At 37.3% G+C, this 24612-nt stretch overlaps 3 protein-coding genes across 4 annotated transcripts; 1 reads left to right on the forward strand and 2 right to left on the reverse strand.

Moving 5' to 3' along the window:
• Nucleotides 1–11286: 11286 nt before the first annotated feature.
• LOC109169860 lies at nucleotides 11287–15119 on the forward strand. Its single transcript, XM_019318746.1, has 6 exons — nucleotides 11287–12171; nucleotides 12358–12993; nucleotides 13270–13323; nucleotides 13792–13885; nucleotides 14522–14964; nucleotides 15111–15119. The coding sequence occupies exons 1-6, from the start codon at nucleotides 11287–11289 to the stop codon at nucleotides 15117–15119; spliced, it is 2121 nt and encodes a 706-aa protein (XP_019174291.1).
• Nucleotides 15120–15768: 649 nt separating this feature from the next.
• On the reverse strand, nucleotides 15769–17561 carry LOC109169700 (probable prefoldin subunit 2). The gene is made up of 2 exons (XM_019318580.1): nucleotides 17449–17561; nucleotides 15769–16369 (listed from the first exon to the last, which is right to left on the reverse strand). Exon 2 carries the CDS (start codon nucleotides 16357–16359, stop codon nucleotides 15913–15915), a length of 447 nt encoding a protein of 148 aa, XP_019174125.1. The 5' UTR covers nucleotides 16360–16369; nucleotides 17449–17561; the 3' UTR covers nucleotides 15769–15912.
• A 1205-nt stretch (nucleotides 17562–18766) lies between these two features.
• On the reverse strand, nucleotides 18767–23084 carry LOC109170558 (protein IQ-DOMAIN 14). 2 transcript variants are annotated; one of them, XM_019319722.1, is made up of 6 exons: nucleotides 22737–23084; nucleotides 21655–21755; nucleotides 20982–21452; nucleotides 20656–20889; nucleotides 20289–20420; nucleotides 18767–19692 (listed from the first exon to the last, which is right to left on the reverse strand). In XM_019319722.1, exons 2-6 carry the CDS (start codon nucleotides 21730–21732, stop codon nucleotides 18955–18957), a joined length of 1653 nt encoding a protein of 550 aa, XP_019175267.1. In that variant the 5' UTR covers nucleotides 21733–21755; nucleotides 22737–23084; the 3' UTR covers nucleotides 18767–18954. The 2 variants fall into 2 exon arrangements, with proteins under 2 accessions (XP_019175267.1, XP_019175268.1); XM_019319723.1 differs by lacking the exon at nucleotides 22737–23084 and adding an exon at nucleotides 22642–22660.
• Between the last annotated feature and the right edge of the window lie 1528 nt (nucleotides 23085–24612).

Here is a 24612-nt window from a genome sequence, read left to right on the forward strand (position 1 = left end):
CCCTGCACATCACGGCGTCTGAAACGCCCTTCAGCATCATATTGCTGAAAAAATCATTCACGTGAGCCTCAGGATCTGTCCGACCGTCGTAACTCTTCTCTCCCGAGACCTTTAAGTCGAGCGGGTAAGGCTGAGCCATTACCGCTGCTGTGAAAGGCGTCTGGTGTAGGGTCGATCGGTCGGCCGGGGGTGCTGTGGGATACGCACTCCTGAGCTGCGCAACTTCAGCCTGGAGGTTGTAGAGCAAACCTCGGGTTTCGTTGAGCTCGGCGGCTTGAGCGGCTTGGGCTGTATCCCGAGCGCGTCGTCGCCGGTGAGATCTCGACCCGCTATACCCGGATGAAGCCTCATGGCTAGCTTCCTGCATTTGTACGTCTTCTTGCCCACGATTCGGGTCTTGGGGTCCCAGACGCTGGCGCATCTCTGGTCGGAGACGATTGAAAGCTACCGCTCGGGCAACCTCCTCAGGGTCCTCCGCTTGAACGGCCTGAGCTGGTGCCTCCATCGCATCAGCACCCCCCGACCCCAACCGCGAATGAGCCGAGCGTCGAGCCCGGGAAGTGGACTGACGTTGCGGCTCTATTTGTGCGGTCGGTTGTACTGGAGGGGCGGCGGCTGGAGCTGTATAAGCTGGCGTATATGGCGGGTAACCAACCGGGGAAGTGTAGCACATTGGTTGGCCGGGCCAGTACCCATACGGTGGAGGTGGGACCGGGTACGGATACTGGGCGGGATACATCATCGGCTGCTGCTGGTATGGCAGACCGGGTGGTGGGTATCCCGGCTGTATGTAATTCACCGGCTGCTGGGCGGCCGGGTATGTATTCGACGGATGTGGTGGTGAGAGATTGAGGTTGAGGTCCATTGTCTGACCCTGCTGTTGGGTAGCATGGTGGTCGGAGGAGCTCGCCGCATCCGCCTGGTCGTCGGCGAAGTTGTTGCGTGCCCACGGATACATGTCGATATGGTGATCGGGTGCTCGTCAAGACGTTGGTTTCTTGCACGGGTCCCCACAGACGGCGCCAAAATGATACTGCTAATTCTACGTAAGCAATATAAAATAACACGAGACCAATTAAAGCAAGTAAAATCTTTATTGCATCCGGTAAAGGCCCTAAGTACAATCTACTTGGCTGCTCTGAGTACCGACTGACTGCGGTCGGGATTCTCTAACAACAACCTATCGATCGTCCAAAAGTCCCCTACACTGTAGCTACTGTGGGCATTTATAGCCGCTATGCCGGGGACAAGATTCCAGCCGCTCGGCATGTCTTCCACGTAGCCACCACGTGTCATCTTCCCGGGTGCCCTGTCTGTCGCCATGAAGAGCCGCCACGCGTCCTCTCGCGTCCTTGTGCCAGCTCTTTCGTCGAAGGGCTACCGCTCGGTGGTCGACATCAGCGCTCGGGCAACTCCTGGCCATTCCCGACCGGGGTCTTCATGGAAAAAGCCCGACCTGCCACCTGAAAAGATCATAAGAGAAAGACAAAGGCAAGTCGGTCGTGGTGGAGCTTAAGTCGGTCGGGATATTCCCTACCAGTAGTGAATATAATCAATTGATGAATTTGAATGTAAAGAATTTTTACATTGGAAAAATATAAAGACAATATAACTAATAAAATTATTTTTCTTAATTAATTTATTGATAATGAATAATTTTTTTTTTTTAATAAAGACATTGTAGGGACAATGTAGCAATATAATCAATTGATGAATTTGAATGTAAAGAATTTTGATATTTGAGAAAAATAAAGACAATATAACTAATGCAATTATTTCTCTTATTTAATTTATTGATAATGAATATTTTTTTTTAATAAAGACATTGTATACACATAATTCTAAATTAAAGAAATGCATATGTATTATTATTATTATTTTTTTTGTAGCTACTAAATTATTATTTAATTTAATAAGAGTAAAATAGAGTACTAATTATGCCAACTTTGATTTGGATGAGGTTCGAACCTAAGACCTTTCTTATTGAAATCAATGAGTAAGTTAACGGTGAACTAACAGAAGTTAACGGAAAAGATAATATTTAATGGAAAAGTTAACGGATAATCATATTCATTAAGGATAAATTAGGAAATCTTAAGGAAAAATTAGAATCTGATCAATCTGAGCCATTCATTTGATTAAAAAATTTGACCGCCATTTTTTCTACCCATTATAGGCCTAACTCTCTTGGGCTCTTATTAGTATAGTAGATAGTAGATATATGTATACATATACATATATAGTATGAAATATCATATAAAATTTATATTTATGTTAAAAATATTAATAGTTTGAATAGTTTAGTTGGTTGAACTTTAAATTTGAAAGTCAAAGGACCACAAATGGTCAATTTGAAAGTTTAGGACTAAACGTGGCAAAATCACTATACTCGGAGGACCTCATATAGTATTAACTCTTAAATTTTATATTATAAAAAACTTATGATCATGGGTTCAAATCTCGTTAGGCAACATTTTTAATTATCTTCTCTCTTTCATTTATTCACAAGATAAATTAAATATTTTTAGTCTACTTTTTATGAATCATTTAATTAACAAATTAAATGCTCTTTTAGTCTAGTTTTTATAAATCATTTAATTAATGTAGTATACAAGTTTATAATATACTTTATTGTATTCGAATTAATTTAGAAAAATCGATTAAACTAAAAGAAATTAAAATTTAAAAGTATTTATGAATATTGTTATTCAAATTATTTTATCTAATTGATTATGTTTCATATTTTTTTTTTATAAATATATTGTAATTTATCATGTATTTTGTATTTTAACTTTATTATGATTGTTTGATATTTTGTCATTGACATTTTTAACGTCATTTAATATTTGCACAAACTCAGATAATTTTCTGAATCCACCGCTATATGAAACTCCGATCCTCTGCAATTTAATTATTTATCCGTAAAATTGCATTGCCGTGAATCGTGTATGTGTACGTGTAATAATATACTTATTATTATATTCATGCATCCCAAAGTAAATGACCACGGGACCGCTAGTTTTAATTTATTATATATATTACACAATGCATGTGATCCGAACATGATGCAAAAATCCAACACAAATTTAAAACATAATACAAAATCAAAATTCCATAATACAAAAATCCAACATGTTTAATATAATCTCTTGAAAACCATCAACAATCACAATGCATACAAACATAATAGCATAAAATTACACTAGTGTTTGCCTTAAATAATAGTGAAGCAAACGCTAACGAAGAATTGTAAGATGTGGGGTGACAAATTTTATCGGTATATATTATCACAAATATTAACATTTTTATGTGCTTTGTCGATTTAAGATTTATTTAGAGATGCAAATATAACAATACTAACTCAAAAATGGACAGAGCAACAATATATGCTTTTATAAATTTGGTGTTGTACTTTTTTTAAAAAAAATTAATTTATGGCATGATATATGCATTCCACGAGAACACACACACATATATATATATAGGGGCGCACTCGAACGGCCGCCCAAGAGAGAACTGTGAACCATCCAGCACATGTCACGTGTCCTTTGGTGCATGTAAATGTGTTATATGTGCAAGTAGTTGGTGCACCTTTGCAAGTAAAAAGTGCAGGTAAAATCACTCACAAGTGCACCTACTTTCGCTTACAAGTGCATGTAATTTTACCTTGTTAACATTCATGCACCTAGGTGCAACTACTTATAACTATAGATGCACCTAGTTAACATTCATGCACCTAGGTGCACTTACTTATAAATATAGGTGCACCTAGAACTGGACACGTGACGCGCGCTAGATGATTCTCAGTTCGCACCTGAACGCTATCATATATATATATATATATATATATATATATATATATATATATATATATATATATATATATATATATATATATATATGAAAACGGCGCTTTTGGCCCCTCAATTGTTTTACTTTTGAAAATTTAGCAACTGTCAATTGATTTGAGCAAACCTAACCCTTTAATTGTTCATAATGTAGCACATTTGGTCCCTCATGTTGTATAATTAGAATTATTTTTAATAATTTATATAATTTATTTATTCAAAATTAAAAATATATATTTTTATTATAAATAAATACATGAATTCAAAACATTAAAAAAAATTTTAAAAAAATAAAATTTCCGAAAATTTCCTCCACTTCAACATTCGATAACATAATTACTTTACACCACAATTTAGTCAACTAAAATCAACATTTCACTTTTACTAATTAATTAAATTCATTTATACATATACAATTTATATATATGTATACAACAACTTGAAGAAATAATATTATATATATATATATATATATATATATATATATATATATATAAAGAATTCGTATAATCGTACATAGAAAAACTAGGATTGTATACATATATTTATTTATTTATTTTTCTACGAATAGTACTTGTATATGTATATATATTTTGTTTTATTTTACTATTTTTTTTTATATATTTTGTTTGTGAAGAAGACAGCCACCGGCTGTCCGGCGAGGACAGGCGGTGGCTGTTCTTCTTCTTTTAATTTTTTTTTTAAATTCATGTATTTATTTATAATAAAAAATATTTTTAATTTTGAATAAATAAATTATATAAACTGTTAAAAAAATTCTAATTATATAATATGAGGGAACAAATGTACCATATTATGAACAATTAAAGGGTTAGATTTATTGAAATCAATTGACAGGGGTTAAATTTTCAAAAGTAAAACAATTGAGAGACTAAAAGCGCCGTTTTCCCATATATATATATTGATAAATTCTGGTTCAGAGATGCTCCTAGGTGAAAAATGGTGTTAGATATGAATTGTTGATCAAATCAAGATCAACGGCTCAAATCAATTAAAAAAAAAAAAAGGCGCGTCCTCCAGAATTACATAACCTACTGCCCACATGGCAACATTAATAAGAACAAAACATAACCAAGCACACCAGAAACCTTTGAATTGAAAGAAATGGTGGAAAATATCACATATGCTACAAAGCCCACTGCAAAAATACTGGCAAATTATGCACACGATTACAAAAACAACGTCGTTTTGAATAAAAACGCGTGTCCGATTTAAAAAAAAAATAGTTTCAATTGTCGTTAACGGCGTTATGTTGTGCATAATTTGAACTATATATTCAGAATGAATGAACTATATATCCACAATGAATGAACTATATATCCAGAATCAATGAATAATATATCCAGAATGAATGAACTATATAGTTCAAATTATGCACAACATAACGCTGTTAATGGCAATCGAAACTGAATTTTTTTTAAAAAAAAGTCGGCCGCGCGTTTTTAGTCAAAACGACGTCGTTTTTGCAATCGTGTGCGCCATGCATGGTGCACACGGTTGCACAGCATAACGCTCCAAAAAATACTACCAAAGAATTGCTAAAATGAATAATTAATTAGGGACATATGTAAACTGTAAAAATAGTGCACTTTAAGAAGGAAAACAACGCAGCTTAAGAAGGAAAATCATACACCTTAAGAAGGAAAACCACGCACCTAAAGCCTTAGGCCGACGCACCTTAAGCACAAACCACGCACCTTAAGAAGGAAAACCACACACCTAAAACTTTAGACCGACGCACCTTAAGTTTTAACAACTAACACACCTTAAGCACACAACACAAAAACCACACACCTTAAGAAGGAAAACCACGCACCTTAAGAAGAAAAACCACGCACCTTAAATTTGACCTAGATGCAAATTTAACAAATTGCCACCGCATTTTTTTTTAATTCTTGTTAATCTCGGGCGTTGATTTTGACAAGATCAATGACTCTCATCTCACCCACAACCGCACCTGGCATACCCATCTGCACGGGAACTGAATATTGTGATCGCTTATGATTTGTGTTGAAGACCATGCATTAAATTTAGTCTTTTCAATAATTATTTCATAATTTTCGGCTTTACAATGCACTTTTTTGCATTTTCAGAGTTCCAGTGCACATTGACGGACATTGTCCCTTCTTTCATAGCACATTGTTGTGTCTTACAGTGCACATTGTTGTGCCTTCATTAAAGAGAATTTGTTCTTAAATGAATCATTAATTACTAATTTTAGTTGAATATTGTGATCTTTTATGAATTGTGTTGAAGATCATGTATTAAATTTAATTTTTTCACTAGTTATTCATATTCTTGTGGCTTACAGTGCATATTTTTGCCTTCCAGTGCATATTGTTATGCCCTCCAGAACACATTGTTGTGTGCCTTCTAGTGCACATTGTTATAGATCGTATGTGGCGATTTTTTTTTTAAAGGAGGAGTTGATCTATGGCTGAGATTCCACCGCATGTTTCACCTGCGACTTTCACCGCACCAGAACCTAAGACTGTGTGTGTGTGTGTGTGAGAGAGAGAGAGAGAGACAACAGACTCATATAAAAAGTGCTAAGATCATTTTAAAAGATAATAAAAAAGAATATGTTTAATTTAATAATCCACGTAGGCACCACCGTGGCGCGGTAATCTGTTAAGGAAGGGATCAGCTTTTAATTGGTATAATTGAACAAATTTGACTAGTTGAGGAATCTAATTGAACTTTTTTTTTTTTTAGTTCAATGACCTGATTGCATCTTTGTGTTCATTTCGATAGCTAATTTAAACGTTTTTCCTAATACTTATAATTACAAATTTATAATTAAAATTGTAGTATTTACACATACAGTTATCTACAAACCCCGACTCATCTCACACACAAAGTTTTTGCCTCTTTTGGTTTGGAATGAGAGTGACTGAATGAGTATACATACAAGTTTGTTTATACAACTAGTTTTTCTACGCGCTTTGCGCGAATAGAATAATGCCCAATAATTCTTTTTAAATAAGTATTTCAAAGTATATCAATGCAATATTATATTGAAGATGTTCATACATAGGTAAATAAATGTTGAATTTGTTTATTTCAATCAGTAATTTTTTAAAGTATACAAATACAAGATAATATATGAGAGATTGATTATATATAACTGTCACAACAATAAATGGAATAAGGTTCAAATTGGCCACTAAACGTAACCTGAAAATGCAATTAGGTCATTGAACGAAAAGAAAAAAAAAAGTGCAATTAGGCCGCCAACTACCATGTGGATTATCTATCCAAGTTTAGATGGTCAAAGGTTCGAACCTTGGTGGGGGCTTAGATTCTTTGTGCTGAAAATGTTTGAGAAAGTATAGAACAGATACTACCTTGTAAAGAATCAAGTATTTCAAAAAAAAAGTGCAATTAGGCCACTGAACACTCCAAATGTATGCAATTTCACCTGATAGCAGGTTACCTGCTCCTGCTTACATGGCAGCTGAGTTGGCATTTTTAATAATAAATTATAAAAAAAATTAAAAAATTTAAAAAAAAACGACGGGGTGGCTGTCGGCTACCCGTCTGTTTTATTTTTATTTTTTATTCTTTATTTTTTATTTATATTTTTTCAATTTTTTTAAAAAATAATATTATAAAAATTTATTAAAAATTATTTAAAATGACTACTCAGCTGCCACATAAGTAGGTAACCTGCTATCCAGTGAAATTGCATACATTTGTAGTGTTCAGTGGCTTAATTGTACATTTTTGGAGTGTTCAGAGGCCTAATTGCATTTTAATGTTACGTCCAATGACCAATTTGAACCTTATTCCAAAATAAATATTTGCAACTTTGTAATAACGTTAATCTAAATACTTAGTCTAAAAGCGATAGTCTAAATAAATACAACTTTTGATTTAAATTTCTCTAATTCTTGTTTGGGTAGCATTGTCATTGTCTTCATCTTCCGTACATGTCTTTTTTTTTTTTTTTTTTTTATTTTTATTTTATTTTTTGTTATTGGTAGTATGTCATGTGCAATTAGGTTATTGTTGGTAGCATAGAGGGATTCATCATGTAATGAGATTATGGTGTTAGCAAATTTTAGATTTGCCTTGTTTTGTATATGACTGAGATTTTAGTTGTGTTATGAACTATTTATCTTACAAGCACATGTTGATATTTGATAGTGGTAATTTAATTTCCCCTATATGTTTCATGTGTTGTGAGATGTGTGTCATAGGTTATCATGTGAAAGTATTGAACAAAATATTAATATTTATTATATTTGTATAAAATACTTGGTAAATATATATATATATATATATATATATATATATATATATATATATTGTATTATAATTTTGATATTTAATTACAAGATAATGTAAAAAGAAGACAATAGAAAATGTAGTTAATATAATAAATTAATAAATTTGAAAGTAAGGAATCTTTGAATTGTATAAAATAAAGATAATATAACTAATGAAATTATATCTCTTTTTAATTACCAGGACTATGTGGTCTAATGGTACCCGGGTTGGATTTCCATTTGGAAGATTATGAGTTCAAGCCTCAGTGGAGGTGTTATTGGTTCTTTGTGTTTCAGTAGGTTGAGAAAGTATATGAACAGATACTACAATGTAATAGAGCCAATAACTTTCAAAAAAATATCTCTTTTTAATTTTTTTATAATGAATAATTCATTTTAAATAGAAGCATTATAGACATCTAATTCTAAATTAATTAAATGCATATTTTTTTTGTTGTAGCTACTAATTTATTTTTTAATATATAATTTAATAAGAGCAATAAAGTGACCTACATACTTTTTATTCACAATAATGAAATCATTGATTTTTTTAATTTCCAATATTTGTTGTTGAGACAAATTGTTTTGAGAGTTTGTCAATGACAATTACTATCAATAGAGGATGATAATAAATAATTCAAAATATAAAGTTACAATATATATTGTTATAATAATATAGTAAAAATCAACTTATAAATTTCAATTGTTTAGAAGTTTTCATGCATTGATAAAAACATAATTGAAATATTAAGTTTTGTTCTCAATAATCAAAATAAGATTAATTAAACAGAAAAAAAAATAACTTAAATTTATTATTTTAAAATGAAAGAAAATCAAATGATTTTCAAAGTTCCTGGTTTATAATCATTGAATGCTATGTATTTAGATGGGCTAATTATTTCACCAAAGTTTATATTAAATTTTATATTATATTTATTTTATATTATATTTTTTAATACTTTGTAACATATTCGTAGTATATGTTTAACAATTATGCCAACTCTAATTGGGATGTGATTTGACCCTAAGACCTTTGTTATAGAAATTAATGAGTAAGTTAAGAATAATAAATAGTTAACGAAATATTCCGTTAAGAAAGTTTATACTAACGGAATTTAAGGTTATTTAAAGAAAGAAAATAATATAATAAAGGGTAAATAAGGAAAATCATTAAGAAATACTAAAATCAAAATAATATGAAACATTCATTTTAAGAAACAATTAGGACCGACATTTTTTTTATTCCAGTTAAGGGCCTAACATTATTGACTCTTATTAAAATTGTAGATAGATATTACAATGTAAACTACTGTAAACACGAAATATCGTGCCAACAAACAAATTAAAATTATATGTGAAATCAAAAAGTCAGAATTAATATTAAATTCAAATACAAAATTCTCTCTCTAGATTCTCTCTAGGGTTTTTGCAGATCTACTAGGGTTTTCCTAGGTTTTCAGACAATTTTGGTTCTTTTCTCCCTGAAAGATGGCCGATGATGTTGTTATGGATGGCGAGATCAACCAACGTAATGCGACGCTGGCCGAGATGGAGGAATTGCGTGAAAGAGAGTTGCCGAATGGGGTTGATTTGCGCCGAACGAAGGAAGTTAGGCAGGATGTTAGGCGAGATGCAAGTTGGAGGCAAGAAGGGAGGGATTACGGTGCGAATGAAAGGCAGGAAGTTGGGGGGGAACGTGGCAGTAGCTTGAGGCGTGGGGGAGGTGTGTTGGCAGGTGGTCTAGGCGGTGTACATGGGGGTGGCGTGGGTAGTTTAGATGGAGATGGTGTAGGCAGTATGGGTGGAGGAGGGAATAGAGGAAGCATGGAGGAACGTGGCAGTAATATGAGGCGTGGGGGAGGTGTGTTGGCAGGTGGTCTAGGCGGTGTGCATGGGGGTGGCGTGGGTAGTTTAGATGGAGATGGTGTAGGCAGTGTGGGTGGAGGAGGGAATAGAGGAAGCATGGATCGGCATGGGAGGGGGGATGGGGGAATTGCACGGCATCAAGGGGTAGTGGGGGGTGTGGCGGAGTTGACGGATAGATGGGCGGAGATGGCGTTGATGGAGGAGGAAGGGGCGGTGTTTATGCCGGAAGGTGGGGATGCGGTGGTAGAGGGTGATGGGGAGGAGGAGGAGGAGACTTGGAGGATTGTCGGGCGGTTTTTGACGCAGAAGATGATCAAGCTAGACTTTATGAGGCAGGTTCTGGCGTCTGTTTGGCAACCGGTACGTGGAGTACAGGTAACGGAGATTCAAAGGGGTTTGTTCTTATTTGTGTTTTTCCATAAGACGGATATGGAATACGTGCTGAATGGGGGACCCTGGGATTTTGAGAATAATGCTCTTGTGTGTCGGGAGGTGTTGGATGGGGTAAATCCTGTGGATGTGGAGCTGGATATGATTGACATGTGGGTGCAGTTGCATGATATGCCAAAGGGGTACACGTCGCATACAATCCTGGAGCAGGCAGGAAATTTTTTGGGCTCTTTTGTTAAACATGATGACCGGTTTGAGGGGGCGCCATGGCTAACGTTTCACCGTATTCGGGTGTCAATTTCGGTTGATAGGCCGCTTAGAAGGAGGATGAGGTTGATGAAGAGAGATGGGACTACAGCATGGGTAAATTTTAGATATGAACGACTGCATAAGTTTTGCTACTTTTGTGGCTGTATGGGTCACTTGCATACTTTCTGCATACACGCTAGGGAGGCTGGAATTCCAGTCGAAAGGTACCTGTACAGTCCGGATTTGCGAGCTGGTGGATCCCGGAGCGCTCCTAGAGCGGTTGGGGATAGCTGGCTTGTTCCGGTAGGCGGGAAACCACGACCACTGGGAGTCAAGCCACGTGTAGTGGATGGGGGACAGGGAAGTGGGGCTGTCACACCCACGAGTATGTCTGAGGATGAGGTGGTGGTGGCTACGGCAAAGCGTCGTAGACATGGAACCGAGGGGAGATAGGGAAGTGGAAACGATGAGGTAACAACTGCAGCTGTTTCAAAAAACTTGTCCATGGCGGGAGCTGGTGTCCAGCTCCGCCCATCATCATGAGTACTCTGAGCTGGAACTGTCGTGGCTTGGGCAATCCACGCACAGTTCGACAGATTGTGGGCCTTGCGTCCAGTAAGAAGCCTGATTTTGTGTTTTTGATGGAGACCAAGGTACCACGGATACATGCAGAACGGATCCGGGTTACGCTTGGCTATGAAGGTTTGTTTTATGTTGATAACGATGGTTTGAGTGGAGGAATGGCGCTTTTGTGGAAGAAGAATAATACGGTGAGATTTTTAAGCTATTCGCAGAGTCATATTGATGCGGAGGTTAGCTTGTTTAATAAGTTATGGCGCATGACATGCATTTATGGTATCCCCGAGCGTGGTAGGCGGGAGGAGACATGGGATTTACTTGGTACTCTCAAGACTAGATCCTTATTGCCCTGGGTGGTGATAGGGGATTTTAATAATCTACTATATCAGCATGAGAAGAAGGGGGGAAATCCGTATCCTAATAGTCTGTTACGGGGTTTCGGAGATGCTCTGGATGACTGTGGTTTGATGCAAATGCCAATGAGGGGCCATCAGTATACGTGGCAGAAGGGGAAGGGGACGCCGAATTGGATAGAGGAGAGATTGGATAAGGCTTTAATAACGAATGATTGGGGTCTGCTCAATGAGAATGCAATGCTGGAAAATATTCGAACTCGGGCATCGGATCATTCGATCCTATTCCTCAGTATTAATGCGATTTGCATGCCAAGGAGAAGGGGACCGCGGAAGTTCAGATTTGAAATGGCTTGGCTATTGGATGAGGGGTGCAAAGGAGTAGTCGAAACGGCCTGGCAAGAGGGGAGAACGGAGGGATTGCTGCACTGCCAGCAGTTGTGTGGAGAAAAGTTGATGCGGTGGGGTGGAGATCAGTTCCATAAATTTGGAAAGCGAATTAACCACCTGCAGCGGAGGCAAGATGCCATAAGGAATAGACGAGATTTGGTAGCTCTCGCTGAGTACCAACAGATTGAGAATACCATGAAACGAGTAGAGGCCCAGGAGGATGTGTTTTGGAGGCAGCGGGCCAAGCAACACTGGCTACGCGGGGCTGATGCGAATACAAAATTTTATCACAGGTATGCTTCTGCACGCCGGAAAAAGAATTTTATTTCTACTATTAAATGTGATGCTGGTAACTGGGTGGAGGGGGGTGATATGCATGTTGTTATACAGAATTACTTTGAAAATATTTTTGCCTCAAATGAGCTGAGTTGTAATGATCCACTTTTTGGAGTCCTGACCCCACGAGTAACGTTGGAGCAGAATGTGATGCTAGACCGCCCTTTTGAAACTAATGAGGTTAAAGAGACTCTTTTTTCAATGTATCCGGATAAGGCACCGGGGCCGGATGGGTTGAACCCGGGTTTCTACCAGCAGTTTTGGGGGATAGTGGGAGGAGATGTATCTGGTTTTGTAATTAATGCCTTGAATTCCTGTGTATTCCCTGAAGGATTGAATGATACTAACATTGTCTTGATACCGAAGAAGGAGATGCCTGAGACAGTAGCAGATTTAAGGCCGATCGCACTGAGTAATGTCATTTACAGAATTATGGCCAAAATGATAGCAAATAGGATGAAAACATTGATGGGAGGATTGATCTCAGAATCCCAGAGTGCTTTTATCCCGGGAAGGCTAATCACGGATAATATCCTGGTGGCAGCGGAGGTGGGGCATTATCTGAATAGAAAGCAATGTGGTATAGTGGGATGGAGTGCATTAAAGCTAGATATGTCAAAGGCCTATGATAGAATGGAGTGGAACTTTCTGGAAAGGATGCTGACTGTTATGGGTTTTAGTGAGAAGTGGGTAAAGCTCATTATGATGTGTGTAACGACTGTTAATTATACTGTAATGATTAATGGTATAGAAGGGGGGCACGTAAAACCAACCAGGGGACTCAGGCAGGGAGACCCGCTCTCTCCGCATTTATTTATTATTTGTGCAGAGGCTCTCTCGATGATATTACAGTATGAACAGTTGGCAGGGTCAATACATGGGTGCAGAGTAGCAAGGGGGGCACCGCCTGTATCACACCTATTTTTTGCGGATGATAGTCTCCTATTTTTTAAAGCAAATACCCAGGAGGCAGGAGTTATAAGGCAGTGCCTTGCAAGGTATGAGAAATTGTCAGGCCAGGTAGTGAATTATAATAAATCAAATATATGTTTTAGCAGAAATACCCAGGAGGCTGACAGGGCACAGGTGGTGAATTGTCTGGGGGTGGTACAAGCACCAAATTTTGGGAAATATCTGGGCCTACCATCTTTTGTAGGGAGAAACAAGAGAGCTGTTTTTTCGTATGTGGAGGAAAAAATCAGGCAGCGAATTGGTTCGTGGAGTAAAAAGCTACTCTCTCAGGCTGGTAAGGAAGTATTATTGAAAAATGTAGCACAATCTATGCCTACCTTTTCGATGAGTGTTTTTTTGTTACCTGAGACAGTTTGTCAGTCAATTGAGCGAACTATGAATAAATATTGGTGGGGCAGTGGAAGAGAAAGGGGAATACATTGGAAGGCATGGGACAGGTTGTGCATACCAAAAAAGTATGGCGGTATGGGTTTTAAAGAGCTGAGGGCTTTTAATATAGCAATGCTAGGTAAACAGGCATGGCGATTTTTAACAGACCCAGAAACACTTGTAGCCAAAATCTACAAGGCAAGGTATTATCCCACAACCAGTTTTACAGATGCAACTATTGGTAATTGCTCGAGTTATTGTTGGAGAAGTATAATGGCGGCCCATGCAATGGTAGTCTCAGGGGTGCGAAGGAGGATTGGGAATGGACAGACAACCCTAATATGGGGACACCCGTGGTTACGAGACAATCCTAGCCCATTGATTCAAACAGAAATGCCGCAACAATTGAGAGAGGCGCGAGTTGCAGGACTAATTGATTTACAGACTCATACCTGGGATCCGCACATTCTGTCTGATTTATTTATTCCTGAAGATGTGGAACGAATAAATATGATCCCTGTTAGTCCTGAGTATGAGGACTCATGGTATTGGATGAGTGACCCAAAGGGGACATATACAGTAAAGAATGCCTATAGGCATATTGTGGGAGATTATGAGAATAATCCAGCGAATTTTGATAAGTGGATCGCAATGTGGAAATTAAAAGTACCCTCGAAATGGAAAACTTTTTTGTGGAGAGCCATATGTGATATTTTGCCAACAACCCTTAACTTGATATTTAAAAGGGTGGAGGTGGACCCAACTTGCCCTATGTGTGGTTTAGATCATGAAGATGTGTTACATGCTTTAGTGCTTTGTGAATATTCTAGACTTGTTTGGAATATAACACAATTACCTATTATTAATATTGTTGCAGACTCGTTTACAACATGGCTAAAAGGGGTTATGACAGTCTTGACGGAGGAGCAGATCCGGTTAATGGTAGTAATATTATATTATATTTGGAGAACCCGGAATTCAGCTGTCTGGAAGGGATCAATGATGCGGCCTACCCGGTTGGTCAGAGCAGCCACCGTAGCACTGCAGGCGTATGGCACTGCTCATGTTGGCCGAACCAACCCGACACCGGCGACGGACCACGTGAATGGTTCAGGAGGGGGTGGTCTACGATGTTATGTGGACGCGGGTTTCCGGCACGACACGGGCGAGGCTACTTACGGCATGGTAATTATAGTGCCAGATGGCTCGTTTGTGGCAGCGAGGAATGGCAAGTTACCAATTTGTTTTTCACCACTTATGGCGGAGGCTCAGGCATACAAGGAGGCTTTGTCCTGGCTACTTGAACGGGACACCACATCAGTAAGTTTACTCACGGATTGCATGGAATTGGCAGCGATATTCAGGCACCATCATACGCCGATCCATTCGTACGTTGGGGTCACAGTTGACCAGTGCAGGACGTTTATGTCGTTATTTAATCGTATTACTTTGGATTATATTTCTAGGCAGGTTAATTTACATGCGCATACTTTCGTTATTTAATCGTATTACTTTGGATTATATTTCTAGGCAGGTTAATTTACATGCGCATACTTTAGCTACGTTAGCATTTACTCAGGATCAAACTATGTACTGGGATGCTATCCCACCTGACACTATTTCGGCTTTGATTCATTAATACAATCGCAAGATTGACCTTCAAAAAAAAAAAAAAAAGTCAGAATTAATGATAAATTATATGTGAAATCAAAAAGTCAGAATTAATGATATGGCCTAAAACACAACATTAACAGTGTTTAGTTGGGTAGAAGGAATTATAAAAAGAAAAAAAATTGTAATTCAAGAAAAGAATAAGATTAGAATAAAGTAAAAATTCAAATTACATTGTTTGATAAGAAAAAATAAAAGTATTGAGAATGAAAGAAAAAAAGTGGTATAAATAATAAAATTTTCTTGTATAATAATAATAATAATAATAATAACAACCAATGATACTTTTCTTATTTCATCCCTTTTTTCTTTTCCTACAATCATTGAATTGCAATTCATAGGAGTATCCATGAATTGCAATTCAACAAAAGAAGAGAATTGTGAAATTACAATTCCCTCCAACCAAACACTGTAATTTGCCTTGCCATGAAATAAAGTGAGAAAGGAATTTCAAACACTATCCAACCAAACACCCCATAAAGAAACAAATAAAAAGCAAGGTTACAGTCTTACAGATACATCTTGCTAAAATCTGATTTTAGCACACAAAACACTCCCAAAAAAATGAAAATAGTTTTTAATAACAGTATTGATCTATTATTCATTTGCACCAGCAGCAGGACCAACAAGTACTCCCTGTGCAGACCCTTCCTTTCGCCCACTCTCATCCTGCACTTCATCCTCTGATTTCCGGATCCTTATTTTGTACTTTGCCTCGAACTCAGAAATTTCTTTTTTCTTCTTCTCCAAGGCTTCGTTGAGCCGAGCAATCAATTCCTCAATCCCCTCCTTATTGCGCTGAACAGCGGGCAACACTTCTTTGATGCTTCTCTCAACAAGAACACCTCCAATCAACCTGTAGCACCGCCTTGAAGGATCAAGTGGCTGTATAGCATTCATCACGAGACTGTGTTCACTAACTTCCATCTCCAGTTCGGTGATTTTGGAATAAATTTGGTTCATCTCAGATCTTAAATTACCATATATGCTCGCAACCGCTTGCTCATTAATTGGTTCCTTCACATTTTCAGCTTTTGCAGCCATGTATGTATTACTGAAACAGGCAACATAGAGTTATTCATAGATCTGATCTTCATATTCATGTTAGAATTCCAGACTGCTGGCAAATGAAACAAATTTAATTTGTCACAGACAGGATCGGGCTTCAAACCCACAATTTTCACATCAAATTTCACAATATGAACTTTGAACTGGGGGGGTATATGCTGGAAGAAAGTCAATCCCAGGTTTTCATTTTGAATTCAAATGACAGAATGTGTTTCTACATTATCTTATCCTATATGACAATGCAAAGGATAATGTGAGCTCAAACCAGAAACTCTGTTTAACATACCATTACTGTTGCATTCTACATTATGTATCAAGCAATTAAATATTTGGTCAGGCTAATATTGTGTGTGGTCTTTGTTTGTTGAACTAAGTTACCCCTTTTGGTTCGTTGACTATACTGATTAGGAATGGACATTTTGGTTTTCTGTTCGGTTAAAACCATTCCGTTTAACATTGTAGTTTGGTTCAATTTTAAACAGTTCAATTTTTGGCTGGGATTTGGTTCTGTTTGGTTTGACATACATGCTTGGATTCACTATCACATATTCACACCAAATAGCAATATTTTTACAAAAGAACAAAAATAGTTTGCATTGGAAAGACACATTTTTGTTCAACATAAATGCACAAGGGTTGTAACACTAATCTACAAAAGTATGGAATCCACCAATGAAACTATCAAAGTTGTAATCTTTCTGCTACAACTGCTCTTTGGAAGTTCAACACTATCATAGTTTCATCCATAGTATGTATATTCATGTCTAAACGTTGAAAAGAGATTTGGGGAAAATTGGACACACATTATGCCATTTCAATATAAACTATTTTTCTTATAATTGTAGACGAATTATTTTACATGGTATAAAACAATTTTCAAATTCACATACTATCGGGCACCACCGCAGCCGGCCTGCTACAGCTCTCCGCCACAGCAGCCCCAAGAGGCCGCAGATCTCCGCCACAGCCACAGCCGCAGCCGCAGCAGGAGCCTGCAGCCCTCCTCCGTCGCCCTAAGCCCCTAACCCGACAGCAAAGGTTAAATAATAAAGAAAAAAAACTCACCAGCGTCCAACCTCGCGGCGTCGTCGGGATGCGATTCTGTCAAGAGGAGTTGAAGAATGAAGACGATGCGTATGAACGATAGAGTACTAGGGCTCACCGGTTTAGCTTGTATACGGAGTAATTAAAATTTGAGAAAATTGTCAAATAAACCCCTAAATTTTATACAAGAAATTAATTAAATCTCTTAATTTTTAAAAGTAACAGTTAAACAAATTAATTTGTAATTTTCATATATTTAGACTCAAAAATCGATTAACTACCTATAATATCAATAACATTCTACGACTCTACGTGGTGGTTGACGTTTCATTCGTTTTTTAATAATAAAAAATAAATCAATATTTAATTTTAAAATTTTAAAAAAAATTCCCGTTGAATGAAATCATGGTTGCTTTCTTCGTCTCCAGATTTGAAGGCAAAGAAAGATAATATTTTTATTTTTAAAAGTTGAAGGCGGTCATGTCTGCACTTCTTCGTCTTCAGATATGGAGACGAATAAGGAGAGCCATTGTTGGTTGAGGAAGACGATGCCCCCCTATTTTGGCCACAAATGGATGTTGCGGCGTCGGTGGTAGCAACGATAGATACGGTGGAAGCACGATAATAGTGATATTCAAAAGTACATCTACTTATAGTATTATTAATATATATTTAGGTTATTTATTTTGATTTTGATTTTGATTTTTTTTTTAAGTTTGCATATGTGGTGAGTTTAGATGACCCTACGTATGATGTTATCGACATTTATAAGTAATTAATCAATTTTGGGTTTGAATGCACGAAAATCTTGAGCTCATGTGTTTTATTGATACTTTTAAAAGTCCATAAGCCTAGTTGACTTATCATATAAAGTTCAAAAGTTTCTTTGACCTTTTTTTTTTCCTTAAAATTGTAATATATATAATGTGGAATAGTATTGGCAATCAAAATTTCTTATTTCTATAATATGATTAATATCAAATATGACAAGTAAAATTGGGAACCAAAATTTCTTATTTTGGTACAATTGTAAAGCTCACTCTGTTTTAAAAAAAAGTTGTGTATTTTTTTTTTTAATTTCATAAAATTGAAATTTTCAACATAACAATTATAATTGACATTATAGAAATAAAAATTTGACTTTTATAACAAATTTAAAAAGTAGGACTAAATGTGACAAATAAGAAGATTCAAAAAAAAAAAAAAATGTGACAAATAAGAAAAAACAAAATTGATTCTTCCCACGAAAATATGAAAAATGCAGAGTGTAACAAGTTTGGCACAATCTTTAGGAACAACATACATGGATCACTAAAAGTAGGGTACATATTTTGCACAGTGAAAGAATTTTCTGCATTTGAAACACCATTTCCTACTGTCTTTATTATTGTATACATCAACATAACATATATCACCAAATAAATACACACTCAGGTAGGTAGGTAGGTATACATGAAAAGACACAAAGCAACCTCAAAATGGTTAATACAGATGTTAACAAAAAAAGAAAAAGAAAAAGAAATCCAATCACACAAATCTGTTAAATGGTTTCCTCCCAACTATAGCTGGCATAGAAACAGTTGAATCCACACTCACTCCATCTCCACCTTGCTTCTCTGTTTCCCTTTGAGGAGTAGTAGGATCTTTGCTGGAGCCTCTGTTCCACTTGAAAGATGCGATATTCGGGGTCAAGGGAAAGGAAAACCTCCGCTTTGAGTCATTTGTCGGTGTTCCTGCAGCACTACTTGTACTTCTCTCCCTCGGGTTGCTACTTGCTCTTGCTTTGGCCTTGGCAGAGACGGTAGGCGCCATGTAACTTGGGACCGAGAATGGAGGGCAGCTTGTTAGGCTATCGTCGTCCTTCAAGGGGAAGTCGAAAGGGGAACGAATGCCACTGCCTCTAGGTTGCATCAATTTGGCTAAACTCGAGCTGGGCGGGGTTGTTCTGCCAGGAGTGCTGAACTGTTTGCCTCTCACAGGAACTGCAGATTTTGAGGATGTTGGTGTGCCTGCTTCGTGATTGTCGTATCCACTGTTTTGGGGTTTGAAGTTGGTAGCTGGAAGTCGAGGACTAGGTGGTTTGCGGTCTGATACCGGCCTAGGTGGTGTTAGGTGGACATTTTTCACAGCAGACTGGTTTTCTGAAGGATTGGCGGCTGCTGCTGCTGCTGCAGGAGGAGGCAGCTGGCGTTCTAACCAGTTCCACCACCACGGGTATCCACTGGATCGGATGTCTAATGCCGACTTAGGATTGCCTTTCCACAACTGGAAAAGCTTAAAGAGTTTTATAAGTATATGAAACAGGCCAAGATAAATTTCTATATTACAACAATGTTGGTAAGTATTTGAGGAAAGACTTTGATGGGATATGGATATGGTCCAAGAATGGAGATCTGGGAGCCCAAACCCGGGGCTAGCAGAGAGGGATGTTCCGAGGAGGACGCGGGGGGCCTGGGTAGAGAGCAAGGGTCCCCAGGTCGCTAGCCATTCCTGCCTCGAAGCCCGTCTCCGGGCCTGGAATGATGGACCTTGACTTAGTCACACAGCCTACCGTGTGGGCCTTGACTTGGTGTCACGACCCACCGCAATTTTAGGAAGTTTGTTAGGTTTTTCCGACCATTGTCTTGGCCCAGACAAATCATGTCCTATTCTATTACAATACACTACTTGTAATACTCTAGCATTAATCTATGAAATATTACTACAATTTTTTTATTACTATTTTACCCTCATACCCCGGGTCAATTAGTTCCATCGAACTTCTAGAAGGCAGGCAATCAATTCCCAGAATGATTTGAAAAGAGAAACTTTTGCACTTCTATATATAACCTTTCTCACCAGAAATCTACACCCTACTGTACCTGATGAGAATATGCATAAGCCATGGCTCGCTCCCTCTTGATAACTGCCTCCACTTTTCTTCTCCACCTTTCTTCAATTTCATCTTTGGTTAGCGTGCTATCATCCCAATTTTCGTGGTTACCTGCCTCAGTCTAAACCGAACAAAACCTCGTTAGCTAGTGCCAGGAAAAAGTCGGTTTTGTAATGTAATGGCTACTAATGTTAATCAAAACACCCGACAAAGAAAGATAAAAGATCTCTACCAAAGAGCCATCATCAATCAAATAAATGACATGGGTGACTTTGATGTGTGTCACTCGGTCCATATAAGATAGCCAGCTGAATATTACTAATTAGAATGGAGATTTAACGTATATGGAATGTTACCAGTTGGGTCCATTTGCTCAGGGTGCTCTCACCATCCTTGTCATTCTTTAAAGCTTGGGACTGAAGCGCCTGGTTTTCCAACATTTGGATCCTTCGAGACTGAATTTGCGTTTGAACCCTAACCAAAAGCTGCATTTGTTTCATGGCGTTCACGGTTTGCTTCTTTACATTATTGCCCCTCACCACTCCTTGAAGCCTCACTAAACCCCTCAAAGCTCTGAAACTCCTCCTTGCCTGTCAAATACCAAAAGGAATGGTGGGACAAAGGGGGAGTGGTGGAACCTAAATATGGTGCACTCCAAAGTATTAGTTAAGTAGAAGATTACCATATAACCCCTAAAGGCTGCTTGGATCGTGGTAGCTGAGACATGAAGCACTTGTAAAGTTGGTTCTGGTCTATGGACGTAATTCACTTCTTTGCGGTGCTGGTTTGACTTAGAAGAAGCGGCCCTCGGGGAAGCAGCTCGTGGAGACGTAGCCCTAGGAGAAGCAGCTCGTGGAGTGGTAACTCTTAGAGAAGCAGCCCTTGGAGAGGTGACCCGAGGAGGAGAAACAGGTCCACGAGGATAATCCCGGGGAGAAGTAGCTCTTGGTGAAATGATCCGTGGAGAGGCTGGCCTCCCGGATGAAAATCTGGGCTGTTCAGAGGAGAGAGGAATAAGTAGTCTCTGCTCATCTGCCTCCCCCAATATCTTCTCAATACTGCTCGGTTCTCTGAAGAGTGGAATAAATGATTTGCTCTCTCCATGTTTTAGTACTCTTCCCTTCTTTTCCTTAGAATTTTTCTTCTCTGATGCCTGACAAATTTTAAAACACTAAGGTAATGGAAAGGTAGCAGCAGAGATCGATCGAGAGCATATATATAAATGCTCATCTGTATTATTTAGACAGAATGGAAGCATTTTCAAGATTATCAAAGCAAGGGGTTTCCTCAAAATTTACAGATTTCTATGACGAGTAAACTATCAATCCTGCCTGTCAAGAAAACGCTTCCCTTACATGAATTTGCTTATCCTTGGAAGTGTTGGGTGTGAAAACTCTTTTGATGGCAGAAAACCAACTGCCTTTCTTACCCATGTTCCTTGCATTAGTATTTCACCCTGGAACGATAATAAAAATATATTTATCAGCAATTCGATCAATAGTTCATATTTTCTGCTGCTATATTAGATCTTAAAACATAACAAGTTCAGTATGAAATCTGAACAGAAGAAGCTAAAACACATTAACATGAACAAGGATTATAAAATCATTAAAAAAAAAACTTTATAAGACGAAATCCATTATGCCTAAACAAACGAAACCGTTAACTATGAGATGAAATAGGAGCAAGCTAAGGTTGAGTTCACTAACCTTGAACACCATGATTCCCAGGCCTTTTTATATTCTGCTCCCCACCCACCCCCTTCTATGTGGTTGGGGATTATAATAGTGAAAATGGTAGAAAGCAAGATATAATTATAACAACCATAAATTAGGAACATCAGGTAACTGTTCAAACAAAATTCAACCTTCAAGAAATAGTAGAGCATCACAATTTTCAGATCAACTCTACACAGACACACAAATAGAGCCTATAAATTTCTGCAAGAAAAACCTAATAAAAGAAATTGATATTACTAATTTTGCTGTACATGTTTGATCTTGATGCAACCCACCCAAGAACAAATAACAGAGAAGATGGGGACAGGGTGAAAGGAGTTCTGGAGCCTAAGAGTTGACACAGAAATAATTCATTTACTCTCTGAATAAATGAACACTGCAAGATATTTTTGTCTTTAGTTCCTGTCAATATTAAGAGTTTAACATAGAGAAAAAAACTGAACTTACAGACCCAAAAATTTTCACATATCACCCACAGAGAGGGGAGTTCAAGATTAAGGAAACAACAAGAATTGCCTCAACAAATATAATCTTTCCCATGAAAGGAAAAGCATGGAATTTAGATCAGGAAAACTGAAGAAAAAAAAAAAAAAGCTGACTTACATAATTAAGAACTCATAGCATGCATGATCCCAAGAACATAATTTACAAAAGAAACAGTATAATTTAAATCACTAATAAGCAAGATTTATATGCACCTCTCAAGTGTTTTTTTGCCCATCTTCCATAACCCTTTGAAGAAATTAAAGCTGCAATCAACCCAAAAGCACAATTCAACTCAGTTTTCTGTCTACCTCTTTCTTTCTTTCTTTCTCTCTCTCTCTCTCAAGAATTCTTTTTCCCTTTCTCTTTCTAGCCGACCTCTGCTTTGCTAGCACTGGTATACAATGTTAGCATGACATCTTTAGAAATTCCTGGGTTCAAACTTGGCTAACTACCTTTTTTCTTTTCTTCCTTGAATTTGATTCTTTGTTGCTTGCAAGGCTATATTTTTCTTATTTGTTTTATGTCTGCTATTATTACCCCTCTTTTTCCCATTCTCCTAACTTTCACCTTTTTAGAGTTTTTATAATTTCTTCTTTATGGGTGTAAAATGATCATTGATGATGAAAGGTAGGGGGGTGGGGGGCCTGCAGTGCAGGGGGTTGCCCACTTTATTACTCAATGCCACTTGGACTGCTTCAACCAACTTTACTTCAACAAGAAGACTATTCTATTTTTATTTTATTTTTTTCTCTTTTGATTTTATAGCTCTAACAACAATTCCCACCATTCATTACTTTAAACCACCTGTTAGTGTTAGTGTTAGGTTCACTATCCTTTGGATCATTTGAGAATGACATTCATTTCCATATCTTAGGTATTTGGTGGGATTGTACATAGATTATGCATTTATTATTTTATCCCTTAACTGTTTTGGAAAGTTTCACAAGCTTAATGCCTTATGTACATTGCAATTCAGCTTTCCCCTTCCATTATTTTGCCAAGAAAAGGGTGTTTAATGGTAGAGGTCTAAGATAATCCTGCTAGAATATTTTGCCCCGAAAAGAGATATTTAATAGTAGAGGTCTAATACAACTCACTAGAAATCACATGCAGTAACATTAAAGGAAACAAATAAAGTTTCGTTTTATGTAGAAACTCGTTAAGTAGAGTAAACGTTTTACTAAAGTCATTAATATAATTTCATTGCTTGTGACAAGAGAAAGAAAAAGGTAGGAAGAAAGGTAGTCTTTGGTGGTTACATGTTTTGGAGGGAGGGTGAGAGATATTTTGGGGGTAAGTAATTATAGAGAAATCTATTTTCATTATCCTATTCTCTAATGTATAACTAAAGCCGGGAGGTATAAACTTCAATCATTATACCATAGGCCATGGTGCCACTGATATATGTTTCATTTTTAATTTATTAAATGTTCAGTTTATTTCTTTTGTGTATTGAAAGTTCAATTCATTATTTGGTATACTACAAAATATTGAATACTTAGTACATAAAAAGCCTTTAGTATAATAAAAAACGAACATTTATCCATGGTCTATATTATAATTTGCCTATAAACTTTGAAAATTTGTCTTTCAAACTCCAAATTATGTTAAGATTTAATTGATTTGCATAGGTAGTTCAACTGGTCATAGAGGTGAAAAGTTGGAAGAATGACCAGTGAGGGGCTCCTTGTGCGCAGTAAGCAAAGGTCTTTAATTGAACTTAACTTTTTAGATAGAATTTATTGTGTTTGTCTAATCAAGACCGCCACACTTACCATTTACTGGTCTCCGCTCAACAATTTCATCTCCTTGCATCAGTCTTAAGTGCTCCTTGTTAGGATCAGACACTTATCACTATACCAAATACTATAGCTAGTAGAGGAAACACAATTTTATTTTCTTATACGGTCACGCATTTTCGAGAATCAGAGTGCTGGACTTGGCCTTTACTGACCTCCGCTCAACAATTCCTCTAGCCTCATAGTGCTCGACTTGATCCTTACTGGTTGATCTCCGCCCAATAGAGTTTATGAAGAGATAGTAAAACCTCGTTTTAAATTCCAGCAGTAGTCAGGGAGGGTATGGTAT

Source organism: Ipomoea nil, unplaced genomic scaffold (genome assembly GCF_001879475.1).
Source record: "Ipomoea nil cultivar Tokyo-kokei standard unplaced genomic scaffold, Asagao_1.1 scaffold3321, whole genome shotgun sequence".
Lineage (NCBI taxonomy): Eukaryota > Viridiplantae > Streptophyta > Magnoliopsida > Solanales > Convolvulaceae > Ipomoea > Ipomoea nil.

Bases quoted from the DNA above. Each gene is read 5' to 3' on its own strand.
- LOC109169700 (XM_019318580.1), bottom strand. From the start codon at position 16,359: ATGGCTGCAAAAGCTGAAAATGTGAAGGAACCAATTAATGAGCAAGCG.
- LOC109169860 (XM_019318746.1), top strand. From the start codon at position 11,287: ATGGAGACCAAGGTACCACGGATACATGCAGAACGGATCCGGGTTACG. The intron at 12,994-13,269 runs GTAAAGCTCATT...GCAAATACCCAG, and splicing joins TGGGTTTTAGTGAGAAGTGG to GAGGCAGGAGTTATAAGGCA. The intron at 13,324-13,791 runs GTAGTGAATTAT...CTAGGTAAACAG, and splicing joins ATGAGAAATTGTCAGGCCAG to GCATGGCGATTTTTAACAGA.
- LOC109170558 (XM_019319722.1), bottom strand. From the start codon at position 21,732: ATGGGTAAGAAAGGCAGTTGGTTTTCTGCCATCAAAAGAGTTTTCACA. The intron at 20,421-20,655 runs GTAACATTCCAT...TGTTCGGTTTAG, and splicing joins TGAGCAAATGGACCCAACTG to ACTGAGGCAGGTAACCACGA. The intron at 19,693-20,288 runs GTACAGTAGGGT...AAGCTTTTCCAG, and splicing joins CTTATGCATATTCTCATCAG to TTGTGGAAAGGCAATCCTAA.